Below are 20,355 nucleotides of genomic sequence, written 5' to 3'. Positions count from 1 at the left end.
TGGATTGGCTTCTGGTGAAAACCTCAATCTCATCTCGCTCCCAGTGCCTTATCCCTGCAGGGCACTCTCAGGCCCCCAAGGGGAACAAACATCAATATGACTAGTCAGCGATGTGAGAGAACTGTGTTCTTGGCAGTGTCTCCAATTTATAATCACTCGACACAGGGAACGTGTCCAAAGCTGTTACGACCTCCTAATCTCTCGGATCTGTCAGTGTTCCAAACGGTGGATCTGGCAGAACCGCTATCTGGCTGGGCAAGCACTGCCCTAGACTCCCACTTGGGGAGAAGGGGGGGGTGTCCTTCAGTCCCCTACATTAAGATCTGTGCATCTTCAGACTATTTCTTACCTTTTAAGCTTTCATCTGGGGAAGAATATGACCAGCCCTTCTTATATGGTAAATATGATTAAATCTGAGTTCTTCAAACATGATTGCATGGTTTACACATTATATGAGCTGTTTATATATGCACACATTACATTTTACTGTGGCAAATCGGCTTAATTACCGTTCACTGGTCAAGGATGCAATGACAGGTAATCAAACCTGCAATCATTTGTTTTTAACCAATATGTCATAAAACAAGAATATGTCTGTCCAAATATGAATGAGTAAATGTCTGATGCAAAATAAACATTTTGAATTATTTCAATGTGAAACAAGCAGTTTGTATAAAAGATGCTGCTTGAATACTTTGCATAATAACACCAACAGTAGGTTTACATTTGCTTTCTCATTTGCTGCTTTTTTTGTTTTTGTTTTTTTTCGTTTTGCTCAGCAAACATTTGCAGTGATCAGAGGTGGGCAAAGACAGGATGTCGGAAAGTGCTGACAATTGTTTGTGAATGTTTAGCTGGCTGGAAGCAGCATGGTTTTCACAGATTGGCGGATACAGGCAACATAAAGTGGTGTGAAGTAATTGTACCCCTGACATCCTGTAGTGAGCACACAAAAGTGATTTTCTCAACCAGCAGTACTCCTATTAGCTATACAAACCAAAAGATTGTCATTTAGCATGTGATAAAAAAATCAAAGCACTGTTTTGTCTTGTTTATCTAAGGCCCTTAGTAAGAGCAATAAAAATGAGGATGGTACTGTACTTCAAAACAGTACCAAAATTCCTAAACCTGCCTATGTCAAAAAATGCACACACGTGTAATACATGCATTTTTGTCTTCTATTACTTCTACCAGTGTGCAGTGCCATGCTGTTCTATGGTAAATATTTAACATTATGTGCATATTCTTCTACCCTACACAAACACTCCCATCAGAGCAATGTTGGATAGCATAAGTGACAAGCAATCAGCCACCACTTCTTTTCTATTCCTCGTCTACAAGTTCACATGCACAGTCACAGTGCCAGGAGAACTTGTGCAGCATGGTGTGAGAATTCTCCTGTGTGCATCCTTGGCCAATAATGGGTTAGTAAAAAGGAGTGGTGACCTCAGTCAGCACTAGCACAGTCAGGACTGTGTCAGAGCCAAGGTGAGCATCTCAGTACTAAGTGGCCTGATATACCACCTGAGACCCCTAGGACTGCTGCCTCAACATCTTGCACGGTGAGCTGCTAATAAACGCATGATAAAGGACCTAACGTAATTTATCAAGCCTAGCCTGTGGGACGAACACTGCCCAGTTTACCATTTCAAAGGAGGGGTATGGATATCTCCCCACCATGAACAGCTGGTTATCTGTGAAGATGAGAGGCATGCACTACAGATAAGGCTTACTGCTGATAAATATCTGAACAACAACAAGAAATTAGAGCAGTCCTTACAATCATACTTCAATCTGGTTTAACGGTGTATTATTTCAAGTGTCTTGCTTTTATATGTGTATGTTATTTATTTAATTAAAGGTGAATATGACTAACCCTTTTAGCATGAATCCAGACTCTAACATGAATCTTAGACATTAATAACTGATGACAGCATTTTCATTGTTTGGTTTCCACTATTTACTTGAACTTCTTGATGAGGGAGTCTTAAATCATTCAGGCAGAATTCCAAGCACATGTTTTACACACAAGATGAAAACAATGCCTTTTGTTTTTGCTTTACTTCACACTTTTGTTGTTCTTTTAACAGAATATGTAAATCATGTACAATTTTCCTATTATCTAATATATGTAGACTACTCTGTGTGTTCCATATTTTTCAGTAGACATTGCTTTATGTTATTGGTTGACATTGACATCAACCAGAATAACCTGCACCAAGTTTGCCTACAGTCCAGACTGTTGCATATTGCCTAATAGCCTACTGATTTGTGAAAACTGATGCATTGCACACACCTGAGTTCATTTCACGAACCATAGATCAACAGCAAGTTTTTTAAATACATTTTTTTACTTCTGCTTGATGTGCAATAGGCTATATCATAATAACAGCCAACAGGGATATCTGTGACAGAAATGCAATTGGTCATAAGATTTGTCAGTCAGTAATATAGCTGGACATTCAAAAGATAATAGAGAAAGAAGCATAGCGTGTCCATTGGCAATTTCTTGTGTGATGTGTATTTTGAGGTCAATCAAACTACCAATCCCACTATAAATTAATATTCAAACAATTCAAGTTCTCTTCAAGACATTTAATCACAAAATGCAACAACAGGCAGCCACCTGCTGTCAAATTCGACACACTGGCCTAGAATTATTTGGAATAAGCCTGTTAAGTTTCAAGTCAAACCTAATGTGTGTGATTCAGGTAACGATTATGGCTTTTAAAATCCTGACAAAAAAAAAGACAAAGAATGAGGCTGTGCCATAGCTTTAGTTGTTTCTTATATTATTTAGTTTTAAGAAAGTATATTTAGTTGATGTCCTCCTATTTCTTACCCGTAATAAGACTGGAGTAAGCAGTCAGCTTTCCATCGTGCCATTAATACAAACCTGTCCAGAATAAAATGATCAATGATGTGACTTTTGGTAAAAATGAAACATATCTCCTGGCTGCCTTTTACAGCATGTATTTTAGGTTTTAAGGAAAGCCATTCATAACACCTGCATGTCACAGGTGAATTATAGACTGCCGAAAGCCATTATCAAGCTTAATGGACTTCTCATTGTGTCTGAAAAGTGTGATCTATTTTTTGTTATTAATTCGCTACTTTGTCTTGTCTCTCGAGTTCAGGTCCTTTTGTAGACAACCTTTCCCAACACGCATCTTTAAAATGTAATCTAAAAATCAATGGGAAAAAGAAATAAGAAGTAAAAGATGATCATTTACAAAAGGAGAACTTTTAAATTGAATGTGACTGATTGTCCTCGCAGAACAAATAAAATGTGTCTGTGCCATCTGTTGACTCTCCAAGTCAGCATGTCTCACCACAGACACGCTGTCAGCTGATCTGAACAGCGCCTTTATCCTTTATTACTTCTGCTGAGGTTGTTCCAGAAGGAACAATTCCACCCTTTCTTACATTATGTAAAAAATATATGCAATTTAGGATTGTCAGCAGTTACAAGTGGAATGCTTGCATTCAAAAATGCATCCCTCAGATCCCAGAGGAAATCTATCCACTGCTTCATTTATTTCAGACTGCGATAGTATTTTAATAAATACATTAAAAAAATAAGTAATCTGCAAACAGCATATTTACAGCATGTATTAATTGTAATGATGATGAACCAGTATTTATGATTGTGTGATGTTGGAATTAGATTGAGTTTAAGGCTATTTAGAGTATAGTGTTTTGTTAATAGCATGCCAAAGCATTGATGACTGCAAACCACAAACACTTTTCAGCATATACATTTTAACAATGAAAAAATGGAAAAAAGTCTATGACTTCATTGTGTTTATCCTTGACAATTATTATGCAAGTATCTTTGATTCATACGGTCTTAAATCTCCAGTAAACTAAATTTTAAAAAGGTGGCTGCAAAACAAAGATATGACATTTCAAAGGCCAAATAAAAATTAAAACTCAAATATTCAAGTTCTGTATATCACAAGCTTGTCACAAACTGCAACCAAGAAGCCTGTGACAAATTATTTTGTTGTAGACGGACTGGAGGCCTTGTGTTCCTAAAATCCAGTGACACATTCTTCTAACACCCAGCTAAAATCATGAGTGAGACAAAGAAGACTTACCCGGTAGTAGTCAGTGCTGTAGATGTCTCTAGACATTCCAAAGTCTCCAATCTTCACCAGCAGGCCATTGCCCACTAGGCAGTTGCGTGTAGCCAGGTCACGATGAACAAAGTGCTGGGATGCCAGGTACAACATCCCAGAGGAAATCTGTGTGGCGATCTGCAGCATCTGGGACAGACCCAGCTCCCCATTGGTCTGCAGTGGCTGACCATCCACCAGGATCAAGGCGTCAGGACCATGAGCTCTACAAGGGGGCAGAGAACATCACCCAATCAGAACACATGGTTCCACTGGAAATTTCTCCTTGTGGACGTGGCCAATTTTTCCACATACGTTTTCCTAGAAACAATCTGCATAGTTTGCATAGTGAATAGTTTGCACCAGCACTTTACAAAATAGGAGTGTTTAATAGGATTAATATCTGAATGTATCTGTCACACAGCTACTTATGCCATTGCCGTGTGTGTGCTAATTTAAATGGATCAATTCTGTTTTAAGCGTGTATGTGTGTACGCATTTATTATACTATATGTGCGGGTTCTTAGGGAGGGTTTTGCTTTATGTCTCCGTCTTTCTATAATATATGTTCTGTGGCCTCACTAAGACAAATTCCTTGCAACTGCTAAGTTGATGTGGCAATAAAAAATTTTTTAATCAGGATAATTGAAAAATAAAGTAACAGAATCAGTACTTTGAACTACATATCGATGTAGTATAGGGCACAAATACGACATCCTTTGTCAATGGATTTCCTGTTTTATAAAAGAGGTTCACAAGAAATGTTAAGATAATTGTAGCTAGTGATTATCTAAAAAGCCATTTGATTAGAATCGTACTGATTGGCTTTCCTCGTTGTTGCTGGAGAGTTGAAATTCTCTCGCTGATTGCAAAAGAGGCTCCACAAATGGCTCTTGGCTGTCGTCTCAAAGTGGGCACGCTTGCCGTTCTCAAACCGTAAAGCTGGCTGCACCGGTACCCCGGGCGGCGGCACACGCTCTCTCTTCTTCCATCAGTGTGTTCCGGGTGTAACCATCAAATGTTATTGAGCAGAAAGGGCCTATTTGCATGCCAAATGCTCTCATCTCGCGCTGCGAGTGAGTACACTCTCCTGGCTCCTTCATTTTAACGCACGGCTTATTTTACCACAGGATTAATTGGTAGCCGCGACCAACATTATTATGCATTCTTTGATGTGGATGATGATATCTTGCAGTCTGTTATGAGAATATTTCATCATTTTTGCAAAATATTTTCATTCAGGATGAGTTACAGACTCAGATCTTCAAATATTAAATGTCATAGATGAAATAATTAGCAATAACATCTTTTTTGTGTAATGTATCATAACTGAAGAGTTTTATCCTTTCATTTATTCATTCATTCATTCATTTTGGCAGCTAAAAAAGCTCTAAAATATTGTTCTGCTCATGATTCTTAACACCAACATATTAGCCCAGCTCAGACTGCTATATAGCAAATGTATTTCTTTTTTGGCTTACAGAGTACAATCAAGGCAATGTCCCCTATTGATACATTTCACAATGAACAGCATACTGGTTAAATACAAAACAGATTTTAACTGTGTGACTGGCTCTCTCCTTCAACAGTACCTGAGGAATTTGTTGAGGTCTCCATGCTTCATGTACTCAAAGACCATGATCAGCGGGTCCCCATCAACACAAACCCCATAGAACTTCACGATGTGGTCATGCTGCAGGTTGGTCAGAAGCTCTGCCTCCCTCTGGAAGTCCTTCCTGGCAGCCAGAGTTGGATCTTTCAGGGTCTGCCAAACCAACAGGAAACGGTTAACCGCCTAGCAGAGGAAGTAATGCTGCCTCTGCTGGAGAAAGCATCTTGTGTATCAGACAAAAGAGGAGAAACATCATGGAGTCATACTCCGTATATATTTGATTGGGGCAAATGGTCAAAAAACAGATAAGAAAAGCAAGGGATGAATATAAATGGATACTTATTTTAGCTGTCCTCGTATACTCTACCATCTGCCACAGAGCAGGGTGATTGCAATATTCTGATGCATACAAAAAGTAAATTACTTTATCAAAGATAGAATAAATTGAAGGCCCTGGATTTGAGATGTTCCTGCCATTTTTTTTCCTTCTGAATTGGAATACATACAGGCTGAAAAAGAAAAAAAAAAATATTCTAAATGGAATGTCACGACGACCCGGTAACGCCTCAGCTTCACAGCAGCGAGCCGCCGCGTAATTTACTTTAACAGAGCTCTCATAGAAAGTTTGACATTTCATTACGGACTGAAGACACAGGGAACTGCTCTAGTCCCCTCATCACTCTGTTCGCTGACTTATTTGCCTTGAATTATGGGGCCATTACGCCACTGCTTACCTCGTGGAAGTAAATATTGCTTTGCATTTCCCCCATTGACAGCAGCTGAGATGCACATGAAATTACAATTTCTCCTGATCCAGTGAAACCAAACAATATAATGATCTTCCTCTCAGATACATTATGGACAGTTATGGCTGGTACTTTCCCATGAAAAACACAAGAATTCTAAGTAGTTGTTTACCCTTCAAATTGAAATGTTTATTAGAGATTTTTTTTCCTGTTTTTTTTGAAGATTTTGAAAACGCTCATGAATGTGAAATGTGCACAGCTGTCTACGATTACAAAATCAAATTCAGAGAATTCGGTGCAGGCGGTGTCATATTCAGGCAAAGTGTTATCTTTCAATTAATAGGTTCATATTACAATGCCATTTGTTTCAGTGTGTTAACTCCGTAAAACATTAGCTGATGTTCTGAAGGTCAATACGATTTTGAGTCTGTGTAAGTTAAACGCATGTAATGGGGTGTGAAATAATAGTAAGTGAACACAACGTCGCCTTAGAAATATTACAGTACATGGGAAGTCATAGAATGGGCTCTCAATCCAGTCACTGAGAACTTTACTCGGTTCACTCGCTTCAAAGAGGAAGCAGAGCTGAGAGACAGAACAGCGCTACATTCATTCCCATTTTAGATGAAAACAATTTGACTAACATTGCAAAACCAGACATGACAACGGCAACATTCAAAAGCCCACACCATTATATTTATGGGGTTCGAGTCTGCCACACAAATCAAGGGAAAGGGTTCACTCGGTATCAAAGAAAAGTTCCAGGTGCAATGAGAATTACACCCTAATCTCAAAGCTCTGCTCCGCAAGTTCCACAATGGCCCGGGACTGTCTCTTTCAGAGGAAAGATTCCTCTGATTACTTTATAATTGAGTTTTAGCGACACATGGTACAATTTAATTTTAATTAGAAATCCCTGGCTGACTTTATATTGCAAGTGGAGGGATATTTAGATGGATGGTGGCTCCAGCACACAGATGGCAAGGCGCTCGTCCCTATCTGGGATTCTTTATTAGTCCCGTGCCGTTCTAAGCCGCCTCCCTCGAGCCCCACCTGTACAGAACATACAGGCCCATCGGCGCCCCAGTGAATCCTGGGAGAGAGCCGGGGCGTGTGAACATGTCGCTCTGTGAATGGACTACGGCTTTCAACCACTGTGAGCTAACAAGCGACATAAATATGTAAAAAAAAAAGAAAAAAGAAAAAGGCTTCTATCGGAGTGGCCGAACTGCATTATTTTGCCCTAGAAATATCAGCTGAGTTAGTATTTGCTGATAAAAGAATAGAAAAAAGTAGCATCCTATTGTGCCTTCATTTGTCTTTATGAAATCCTCTGTAGTACATCCTCCTCAATGATCGAACATGCCTTTCACACATGAGGGAGGCTGTCCAGGCAGGATCCTCCTGTGGTCTTAGTGCCACTGTTCCAGGCGATCATCGCTAACACTGTTCCACAGATGTGGGACTTGATGAGGAGTGATGGGAAGGGACAAGCGCAGTGATAAATATGCCACACACACACACCCCTTCCCCCTCACCCCTCACCCACCTGCACATATTTATTGCTGCCATTATCTGTGCTTTGCTTTCTGGGTGACTTCATTCCAGCAGCACCTCTCTTTCATTAGAGCCTTGTGATGGCTGTTCACCGCCAGAACAAGATCTCAAGCCTCAAGCTCTTAGATGTGCACTGTAGTTATTTCAAATGTCAGCTATTATAAAGGATATTCCTGGGAAGGACAGCATAACATATAAGGGATAATACATACGACTGGTGTGGTAGGACAGTAGATTAGGATGACACAATCCTTATATGTACCCATATATTTTAACATTGCTGTGAGTTTTTTAATATAATATAATATAATATAATATAATATAATATAATATAATATAATACAATAAAATACAATATAATACAATACAATACAATACGATACAATTCTGATTCAATGAAATATCTCATGTTCATGGATAGCTGCCTGATTTACATAAAGAAGAGCTTTTTGGGATGCCAAACAATAATAATTGTGGTATTCTGTTGTAATATAAGGTATACGAAATACCCTCTCATTGAAAATATCAAGTTGAATAATTGTGACCATTATTCAACCAAAGAAAAGGATATCTACAAAACACATGCCCTTTATGCAATGTCTCCACTTCCTGGAAGCTATTTCCTGTTACCAAGTGAAAATGAAAAAATAACACTGTTGTATTTGTGCCACTGCTCTGTCTGCCACCTTTGAGGGTAACACAGGACTAAATTAAAATGTCACCGTAACACAAAAGTGGTGAGTCTAAAGTCAAATATCAGCATATTGCAAATACAGTACCACAAATTCAGAGGTAAGTATAAAAATAGAAACATTGCCCATACATTTACTGCTGAGAAACATTTTTCACAAAGAGCAATAATTAGGAAAGGGCAGAAACATTACTGTCCTACCTCTTTGCTCTAGGCTCTAACTAAGGTTCAATCTTTAAGAAGTGCCAAGAAGTCAGAAAAAATTTGGTGTAATAATGGTTTAAGATGTTTCTCGGTAGTCCATTGCCTGAACTCTTTGCACCACTGTACTGGCAACCCTGCATTGGCAGGTATAAAAAGTGGTTTGTGCCCTTCAACCTGACTATGGCATCCTGCTATCTAGAGCTCTAGAGCACTTGATGAAGCTCTCAGCTCATGATTGGGGCGACATAGGGGCGACATAGCTCAGGAGGTAAGACTGATTGTCTGGCAGTCAGAGGGTTGCCGGTTCAAACCCCGCCCTGGGCGTGTCGAAGTGTCCTTGAGCAAGACACCGAACCCCTAACTGCTCTGGCAAATGAGAGGCATCAATTGTAAAGCGCTTTGGATAAAAGCGCTATATAAATGCAGTCCATTTACCATGATTGAAATTTGCAGTCAATTAATTTAGACTTTTTAAGAATTGCATCTCAAACTAATGCACATACATTTATAATTTAGGAGTATGCACTTCCAAGCATAGATGCCCATTTTTGATGATGTCATCAGAGTTCCTTACCAACATCACCTTAGAGACTGTTCCTGGTGAAATATCAGCAAATTGAACTGCCCCAATAATTACCCATCCTTCAAAGTCTTGGATTTTAGTCATACTAACCATAATTATAGGTGACCAGCATGTTTGTACACAACCCTGAGTATGCTGGGATGGTAAATGGTAAATTAGCTCAGGAACCACATCTGCATGGAGGCAACCTCTTCAAATATACTTTGTGTTCCTCACTTACCCAAGTGTGTCCACCTTTTAGCCACTATCTCTAGATTATATCTGAAATATTCATTGAGAAATTGGTTGAAAATGAATTACCTGACCAGATGTCACAGCAGTATGTGATCATACACTGTGTTGACATTGCTACAATTATAAAAGTAAAACATTTTTGGTTTTGGACAAACAGATTTGTTTATGTTGAGCAACAACTAACCAGCAGGCAACTGTATCTCTATCTTGTAGCAGCAAATGATTTGCCTTTCTATTGTTACAACAAAGGATGGGCCCTCATCAGAACAACATGATTTGCCCCATGGGAAAGAAGGTCCTACTGGAGCAAGGAGCAGTTCTGAGAGAGGGCTTGTAATATGTACGTTGCTAGTGGCAAATTGCTAAGAGGCCACAAAAGCTGTTATGCTCATTCAATCCTTGTGCTTGTTTGTCCATTGATATTAGCCGTGTGCATGTGGAAGGAAGTGGCAATGCTTCAGTTTCACAGGAGCATCTCCAACCGACCAGCGATAAACATAAAAAGTAAAAAGGGGTCACAAACGCAAAACCAAATTTTCCGGGCTCACAAGTAATGTTGATGGATAGTCTGCTCCAGGACACTGCTGAATATCACACATTTATATTCCTAATGGTCAAGTCGTTGGTGTGGATTTTAGTATCCTTTGATTTTGGGTAAAAAGACAAGACCTAAACATTACACAGAAGTGCCCTGAATCCTAAGCTGAATGTCTGCATCCACTCCGGTGAAAAGAACTTCCCTTGAGTGTTCTGAGAAAGTTCAGCTGCACCAGTCTCTCACTGCCATAGGCATGAAAAGGACTTATCTCACTTGTTCCAAGAGTGTACTGCTGTACCAGCCACTCAATGCCTTAGAAACTGTGCAGAGTCCTGCGGGCCATCCAGAAAATGATAACTTGTTTTCACATTCTGAGAAGTTACGGGTGCAAACCAACTCAAAGACAAACCATACAATTTTAGTCCCTTGTGCAGTCTCCAGGGGAATTTCACCACTGAGGCAGCAAAGTTGGAGCAGCAAAGCTGTAAGGGCTATCCTGTTCTGGTTATCCTTCGAGTAAGTAAACACATCAACTTTTCAACACTTCAACAACCAGCAATTATTCACTGGTATGAAATATGACAACATATTGTTGTAATAACTATATAACATACTGATATATTTGGTTTGTGTTGTATGATATTGCATTGTATTACTGCCATATATGAGACTAATTTTAAAACACAGACTAATAGTTATACTGTATATTATCCAAGTATTATCATGTACTAATGCACATCATATCAATAACCCATTGATTGATCTAATTGATCTAGGAGTATAGACTTTGTTATTGAATATGTTATTGAATGAGATTTTATCAATACATGTTCACAAAATTAATAAAGTTGGTGTTTATTATTTGTGTTAAGTCCTTACTGACTGAAAGGACTCACATTAAATTTGTGGTCAACAATTAATTTATAAATCTTGGTAAGAAAAAGACACAATTACCTGGAAAACAAAGTATCTGGAACATTAAAAATGTATTTATTTCTTTATTTATTTATATTGGTTGGGGGGGGGGTGTTTCTGTTCCTTTCCTTTCAGTTTTAGTGGTTGCTGTTTTTTATTACTTTGTTGCACTTTAATGAATTCATAACTGTACTCAACCTCACAGTTGTATGCGACTGTAAAATGAACAGTGCGATAGAAATGGAAAAAAACATCACTGATATCATTATAAAGCTGAATAGAAGCCAGCATCTCCTTGTGAAAACCACTTCAGAACAGGCTATTCTTTAGATGGCTGCTGGTTTGTGAGCAAAGTGACCTCTGCTACACCACTGAAGGATAAGCAAGCAGTGGTATGGGAGTCATTTAACAGTGTCCTCCCATTTTTAGGTTCTACTGGACTTAAATGTGTAAAAATGCTATGCTATGCTAAATGCTATGTTATTCTGGCCACTAAGGGAATGAATGAAGTGCCACAATATATCTGTCACAGTCATAAAACTGGTTACTCCGCAGGCTTCGGGATCAGACTCACACTGACTGTTGAGGTCCACCTGGCTGAAGCTCTGTGGGAAAGTGGGCTTCTGCTGATATTCGTCACAGTGATAAACTGGTTTCATTCTTGTCATGTGATATGTGTATTGATTCTGACAAGTATTTACTGAAATTGTGTGTGAACCAAAGGTGATTAATGATGACTCACTGGACCGCATGTGATTTCCAGTATCTACTGCATTTTTCCATTTACAAATCACTTCCTGGGCATTGTAGGGAAGGAGATTCTTTTTTTCTTTTTTCTCCTGTAGAGACATCCTTTGGCGAAGATTAGACTTAGTATGATAAAGACTAAGACTCGGTCATTAGTTTTTGATATACAATCTCCCAGGATAAAATCCTCATATCTACATCGATTGTAAGTTACTAATCCTTTGTGTCTTGGGTACTGCAAGATGCATACTGGTTTCCAGTGCCTTTAAGGATCAGGTTTAACAGTACTCAGACAGCCTGCCCCGTGTCAGGGAGCCGTAACCAGATATCAGGTGGGAGCCGTAATGGAGAGATCATCTCTTACCTTGACAGCTACCAGCATCTTGTCCTTGGTGGGGCTGAGGTTATAGCACTCTGCCAGGAAAACCTTCCCGAAGGCCCCCTCTCCCAGCTCCCTCTTCAGAACAATGTCTCTCCGCTTTATGTGTTGCACGTCTGCAGACAGGGAAGAAAGGCTCATTGTGAACCACGTTGTGTTTTTTTTTTCCACCTCCTAAGGTCTCCGACCAGAAATTTCAAGGGATGCGCAGAGACAGATTGCGCTGTTCTCATTCAACGCAGGTGGGCCATGAACAAGACGTATTCCACGGCATCCATGCAGGAAGGGCAAGCTATGACCGTTTGCCTGGGGAATGTCATGCCAGACGAAACACCATTTTTAATGTCGTCATTAAGCAAGGCCTACCTTTCAAACAAGCATGTCAGACCTGTGCACTGACGTGAGCTGACAAAAATACCAGGAGACCACGAATATGAAACAAATGGCTTGGGTTTACACATGTCTGCTATTTACTAAACAAAGAAATAGATCTGCTAAGAGCTTTGTCAATTGACAAAAAAGTATCTTTTTTGTATATTTTATACAGACATCACTGGATCAATCTCCTGTGTAATAGGGACAGAAGAAGTCAATAATCTCTGTACATTTCACCTGTTTAAAATTCCTGAAACTTGTCTGTCAGGGGAGAATGAGTTCCATATGGCCAATCAGGACAGCACCTGCTATTTACTCAGAATGTTAAAAAGAAGGCTGTGGGTGAGGTGTTCACCAACATCAATAAGGAGTTGACTTGCTGATGTCAGAAATCAGATATATTTCCCCCTCTTTCTCTTGGAAGCCTCAGAATAACTGTGTTATTGACCTATGGGGGACATAAAGACAGATGTGTCTTAATCTGTGATTGGTTGACAATAAGGCAAATATTCCTCCAGCCAGGTTGCTAATCACAAGTGTGTATTAGGCGTAATTCAAGTCAAACCACTGCTGATACAGCAGTAAACTGAGGAATGTGGAATTGATCCAACAGAAATAGTACTCACTTCTGTCCTGTTACATCTAGTTTAAGGACATTTCTTAGATTTAGCAATGTATTGACATGCCACTGAGGTGACTGTATACATTATTTTTCAACAACTTAAATGTGCTCATTTAATTTTGAACTGGAAAATGAACTTTGTAGTCAGCACCACCTTCACCTCTCTCACAGCTTGTTTTCCCCATGAATGATTGCGATGCTCTAGGTATATCGTAAAATGCCACAAATTTTGCAAGCCAACTAATGAGACAGAGGGAAAGAGGTAATTGAGGAGAAGGCAACCCCAAAATGGGACTTTTCCTTTTTCAGTCAGAAACAATAGGGAACAAAACACATGGAACTTTGTATTCATTATGCTACTTCTGCTCCTTTGAAATTGACAGAAGATCTGGTAATTCCCAAATAATTCTAAAATATGGGAGCATTATAATTTTATTTTTCTCCCTCCCACAAGGCAAAAAAAAAGTTTTTTGAAATTTGGTGAAAGTTGATTTATTTTCTAACCTCTTGGCTGTATTGTAACCCTGAGACAATTTACTGTTTTAATAGATTTAAACAATATCTTTGTAAACGTTGGAAAGCCTTATTTGTCAGTGCGTAAATCCCCTACCTGGCACCCGACAACACCCTATAGCTACAAGCAGCAACAGGGTCTTTATGAATCACCTGCAAGCATTACAAGAATGGGGCATAACAAAAATGACAAGCATAAACTAAAAATAAAAAATCTAATTCAGATCCCTCTTCCAACTCTGTATTTACAGTGCCCTACTTGCCATCCATTATTCAAGGTGAAGCAAGAGGAGTTATGCAGTAATCAGTTAGGGAGTCACTCTGATGCCCCCCCTCAGCTGCTCTCTCTTCTGGCTCCCCTGCTCCATCATGCCCTGCTCTTTCAATGCCTTCTAAAGAAAGTTGGAGTCATGTATAATGCAGAAGCACAATGGGAGACATGTGACTGCAGCCACAGATATTGAGCTTTGGAAAGAAGGCAGGGACAATGGTGCCAAAAAATACTTTTTTTGCTGGACATGCTTTGTTTTGTTTTCATGAAATTTCATGAAAACGACAAAGTGGATTTATTCAAAATATTGGTTAGGGGTTACATTTACTCATTCCATCTGCGCAATACCGTTCATAAGCCATTCGGTTAGGGCATGTCTTGAAATTATTATTTTTTAACGAGATGGGAGAGGTTTACTGTGTTGCCAGCAAGGTTTGCGTGCGAGAGTGTCTGTGGCTTTGCTAGAGAGCGAGAAGTTTCATGCATTGGGTGGTATGAGGTCAGTGTCGAAGGTGGCAGATGGTGTTACAGACTCAGCAGGTGCCCTCAGTGCACCACAGTCCCTAACTGGGACTCCGTTTATCCCACTACATTACCTCATTTCTATGGCTATTCCCAAGATCAAATGCGAATAAGAACAAAGGAAGGACAAGCTTCCATTTCCCACATTTATCTTTATTTCATTTTCATGTATAAATCTAAATCAGGACTTTTCACCACTCAGAGACTCTGATAAATAATAGATAGCACACTTTCAGAACAGAGAATATCAGGTGCTTTAGATGAATTGATGTTGCAGAAGGCAAAGACAAACAGAAAGGTTGTCAAGCTGAGAAAAGGGCAGGCAAGAGACAACGACAGATGAAGGACATAAACCACACAGCAAGTGATTACAGCAGACATTTCTATAGATTTATGGGTAGTAAGCCCTCCTCCCTCCAGCAGCACAGGCACACACCCACACACACACAAACAAACACACACACACACACACACGCCATATGCACACGCAAAATAATAAGGTCATTGCATTCTTATTGGTAAATAATTTCTATTCAGCAGAGACAATCTGTGTCTGTGTAAAAAAAATGAACACAAGTTGCACAACCAATATTTATATAATCTTATGTCATTTAATATAAAGACCATATATTAATATTTACAGCTTGTTATTCACACTTGTTATCGAGGCAGGAAATTTCTGTCACTTGTAGTAAAAAGCTTAAAGAAGAACAGCTAAAACAAAACAATCCCATGAAGAAGTGGCAGAAGAGGAATTGCCATGTAATGAGGAGCAAGGTGATTGGATGGACACAGAATTGGCAGTTTGATAGTTGTGTACTGCGAAAACAGGGTCCAAATTTTACCCGGTTTCATATAAAATGAGGAACAAATGCATTTCAAATCAATTCAGTCCTCTCCAGGTCGGGTGTGGGCGTTCATAATTTCACATCACGCATCTGACCTGCGCATGCGCCTCGTGCTCATATTAGCCTCCCATTGGAGGAGGAGCCCCGACCTTGTTGCGTCTGCAGCCCAAGAGGAAAACAAAGACAGTGCCATTCATAACCGCTGTCGCGCTCTGAATGTCGAAAAACACAGCCCTGTAAACAAACACAACAATCACACAACCCTAAATAAGTCATGAGGCTTAAAGCGAGCACACTGGCGAGTGAAAATGACTTTCATTGTGTCTTTAAAAGCATGAGACGGAACAGTGTTCGCACTTCAGGGACAAAGACGGCGTGCGTGTGGAGATGGTTTTCAGGCATGCCTAACGGGGAGCACAGAGAGTCAACAGAGATCACCTCCATGCTGCCTGAGCCACAACATCAAGGGTCATGCTGGCATAAAGCTATGTTCTTACTCATGCCAGTATTCCTGTTGCAAAAATATTCTTATGTGTATTCTAAAGCATACACATATGGGTTCTCACGCTATCTCACTTTACAGTATTATCATCATGACTTATAGTTCTTCCAGAAAACTATGGTAGTTTTCTTGAAGGACCACCATGGTTCTTTCACAGTCAGTACAACTGAAATCTGTGATGACCTCTCCATGGTTTCCCCCCCCTTTTTTCATAAAAGCATTGACATGTTTTAAAAAAATATATATATATATATATAGTTTCAAACGACAAGCTACAGTAGTGTTAATTATTGTTTTAATGCAACTGCATCCATTATTTGAACTTAGAGACATTTGCATATTTTGATCTTTATAGTTTTTTGTTCCACTGTGTGATAGAGCATAGTATTGTACAGTGGTGCTAAGCTTCTATGTATTCATCAATATTTTTGAGTACTGGGATGGGTGAGTAATTTGCAGGTGCTTGGACTCTGAAGAGAATATACTGCGAGGAAAACACTCACTCTCTGAACCTCTTCACAGACTCTGGCTGTGAGATAGAATGGTCTCAAGAACAGGTTATGTAGGGCGATTGATTTGAGCAAAACTGTAAAGATCAACTCAGTTTGGTACCACAACCAGCTTATTGCGAAGTACCACAACATTAAACTCCAGAATGTGCCACAAAAGTTTCATCGCCTTGGCCTCTCCTGTCCATTTTACACAATTGCACAAACACACGGTTGCATGTGTGTGCTTTCACAAGTGTGCACGCACAAACGCATGCATGCATGCACACACAGTGTATATTGTGCTTTTCTTGAGATGACATACTTTAATAGAATGCAACACATTATTCATTTAAAACAGTATGCATTGTATTATTTGCTGAATCATTCACTGAATATTAACTGAATATTGCTGAATATTAACACTACTTTATGTGTTGAACCAGTCACTCTTTATTATTCAAAAGACCATAATGACAGACATGGGAATAGTTCATAATATATATTATAGGTGTTGATGCATGAGCTGCCCTTCTGTCCAATATTTAGACTGACAATGCCCTCTGGGAACACTTGTCTCTTCACACAACTCTTCATAATGCTGACCTCCAACACCTGCTACCTCAGAATGGCTCAACATCTGGAAGAATACCTCAAAACTCAAAGGAATTGAGAGGAGTTTAGGCAAAGAGTGAACACTAAAATCCTACACTGTCTCATTTATAATGTGACTGTAAAATGATAAAAGCTGAAAGCAATACTCAGTAGACCATTTTGAATCCTTTTATTGCCGTTTTAATGTCGTTAAACTGATACGGTTTTTATTTGTCAATTGTTCAATTATTTTTTATCATTCAGTCATCATGCAATTCAGAAAAAAGCTCAATTGGTATGTTTATGCAAAACAACTGATAAACTTGATTTGTCTAAAACTTAATATAAAATAAAGGACATATAAAACATTAAACCTGTCATTTAATTAATTTACTGTATTTACACTGAGGTAATTAATAACATAATTTCCATATATTTAATCTAACACACACTACCTGGTTCATAACAGACTGGAAATGTACAGCTGATAAAACAAGGTTAGCTTCCAAAAAGCAATGACCATTATGCAAATGTATTGTAATTGCGTGTCCTTAATGAATTAAACCCAACACAAATTGCATGCATATATATTAACTGTTTATGTTAAAAATAAATGGCCAAGGACTATGTTTATAAAAATTGCTTTCATTCACATTCAGGTACACAGGTCAAAGTGATCAGTTTTTCATCTTATATTATGTCAAATAAAATACGTGATTGGAAATGTTATGCAAATAAATGGTTTTACTCCTCTGATCCTGAACATCATAATTTTATCAAAGATTCTTAAGGAACCATCAGCTGTTTGTCTGTAGTTATACTTCAACAACAATGAATGATTATGAATATCAACATATCACAATACCAGTAAAATAAATAAGAGAATTGTAGCCAGGAATCCGATATGGTAACAGATAACTTACAACAGTGCTAGTAAGGCTTCCCTGCTTAACAGAGTCTCCAGTGTTGATTGGGTCTGCACTAGATTTGTGACACAGCTCTTCTACTGAACTGCAGAGTAAAATGAAGTGGTGTTTGATATATGTGAATGAGTGCCCTAGTGAATTGACAGAGGATATGCATAAGAAGAAAATAATTTTGTCAACAAGAGTGCTTTGCACTTCCAAAATACACACCAGCAATGACAAACAATGGTCTATATCAGGGATCTGAAACTGAAATCCTGAGGGGCAATGGTGTCCGCTGGTTTTGGATGTGTTCCTGTACTTAAGCACTTAATTTAAGCCATTGATTGGCTAAAGAGTCTGCACACCTTGTTTCTAAGACCTAAATTTGCTGCTGATTGGAGGGATTGGGGAAATAACCAAAACCAGCAGAGACAGTGACCCTAGGCCTGGAGTTTGAGAATCCTGGTTTATATATACCTCCTAAACTGCTGGGGTCACACAAGGCTGTAGTAGTCTCCTTGTCATAATATTTTGGTATTGATTATATGCAGAGAAAACAGATTTAAATCTGCATGGGTACACTGAGTATTTGTGTGTGTGTGTGTGTGTGTAGGCGTGTGTGTGTGTGTGTGTAGGCGAGTGTGCGCGTGTGTGTGAGAATGTATATGCGTGTGTGTGTGTGTGTGTGTGTGTGTGTGTGTTGGGGGACGGGGCTGTCAGAGGTGCTTCAATAACTACCTCTTCATTGACAATTTAACACCCGGCTACAGAAGTTATTGTTATCATTATTCATCCTGGAACATTAGCTGTGGGCCTAGCGAGGGGAGATGCCGACCTTCCTTCAGTGACGTGTCGGGCAGCTCGGCGTGAAGCTCGCCTTTAAATATCTCATTTAAATTCACTTATTCTGTCATTAAGTGGTCCGCTGGTCCATCCCGTCCTATCTCCACCCCTCCGAGCAAACTATTACGAGTGCCTCTGCAGCCAGAAAGCAGGATGTGTTTCTTTAACCTTCAACTTCCCCTCTGTACACTTTCCCTTGCATTTCTGTGCCCTATTTACACAGTCTCTGCTCTGAGGACCCTGAGGATTAAAAAGGCAATATCCAGGGGCTCGCGATCATTCATTTAGCCTCGGCCAACCAAGCCCTCCACTGCCCTCGTGATTGCCCAGGCTGAGATAAAAAATAAAAAAAACCATGATGGGTTTCATCTCTCCAGTGTGTATGTGGGCACATGCGTGTGTGTGTGTGTATGTATGTGAGCGTACATGTTTGTGTGTGTGTGTGCGTGTGTGTGTGGTTGTTTACGTATGTGTGTGTGCATGTTATACTGTGTGTGCACGTTTGTGTGTGCACACGCATGTGCGGGTGTATGACTGTGCATGTTTGGGTGCACATGCGTGTGTGTGCATATGAGTGTGTGTGTGCGTGCGTGTGTGGTTGTTTATGTGTGTGTGTGCATGTGAGACTGTGTGTGCACACGCATGTGCGTGTGTATGACTGTGTGTGCATATTTGGGTGCACATGCATGTGTGTGTATATGAGTGTGTATGTGCGTGTCTGTGTGTGTGAGGGGGAAGGAAGCGACCAGTGTAGAAGATGCTGAGTGCAGTCTATTTGCATCTTCTGATGTTCACAGAAAGCACAGGGCTGCTGTAAACCCATGACAAAACGCACCAGAAATGAGTAATGCTACTGTGAAACCACTTGCTGTGGTGCTCTCTCTCCTCATTTCCATAAATATACTTCTTTTGTCTTCCTGACAGAGCTGCATGGATTAAACAAGCACAAATGTCTGTGCCTTTTTTGCAGGCACTATTGTCTTGAGTGCACACTTGTGTTGAATATGCATCAAAACAAGGGACTGCATGATGTCTCAATTAGAAGTAATTTACAATACATAAATTGGTCTCTGTAATGTGCAAAATGAATGAGCAGTGGTCTTTGATAGAGACCACTTTTAAAGGTCATCTTCTCAGCATGACTAGCAGACCAGCACTGCAGGCTGCATTGCTTTTAGACAGCGATGTCTTCTGCGCTGTAAAACAGGACAACAACCCTTGGCCTGAGCTCCTTTCAATTTGGCCGTATCTTCTCTGGCCTGAAGTATTTCTTTCTTTAAAATATTACCTTGGAATCTCCAAAATTAAAAAGGAAAGCGTGGACAAAATGAGGGCCACGCTGACTGTGGGCCTTTCATCATTGTTATGAAGTGGCTGCATTGTAGACTAAATCAAAGAGCTATTGTTTAATTCAGGCTGGCAGATCATGACAAATCTTTAATTAAAACAGCAGGCTAAGTGATAAAACAAAGAACTGGATCAAAGAAATTATAGATTTTGCTTGATATTTATCTGTCATTCGGCCAGGGGGTTGTCCTTTGTCAT

At 39.6% G+C, this 20,355-nt stretch overlaps 1 protein-coding gene across 2 annotated transcripts in view; it reads right to left on the bottom strand.

Moving 5' to 3' along the window:
* The window catches only part of LOC135255501 (NT-3 growth factor receptor-like), a 185,453-nt gene that overhangs the window by 21,064 nt on the left and 144,034 nt on the right, over positions 1-20,355 (bottom strand). For both annotated transcript variants that reach the window (XM_064336747.1, XM_064336749.1), the window contains 3 exons: positions 12,310-12,440; positions 5,711-5,883; positions 4,101-4,344 (listed from right to left, as the gene is read on the bottom strand). In XM_064336747.1, coding sequence (XP_064192817.1) covers positions 4,101-4,344; positions 5,711-5,883; positions 12,310-12,440 — 548 coding nt within the window. The remainder of the gene's footprint in view (positions 1-4,100; positions 4,345-5,710; positions 5,884-12,309; positions 12,441-20,355) is intronic.

This window comes from Anguilla rostrata, chromosome 5 (genome assembly GCF_018555375.3).
Source record: "Anguilla rostrata isolate EN2019 chromosome 5, ASM1855537v3, whole genome shotgun sequence".
Taxonomy (NCBI): Eukaryota; Metazoa; Chordata; class Actinopteri; order Anguilliformes; family Anguillidae; genus Anguilla; species Anguilla rostrata.
The sequence above is the reverse complement of the archived record's forward strand: the minus strand, read 5'-3'. Positions and strand labels throughout refer to the sequence as shown.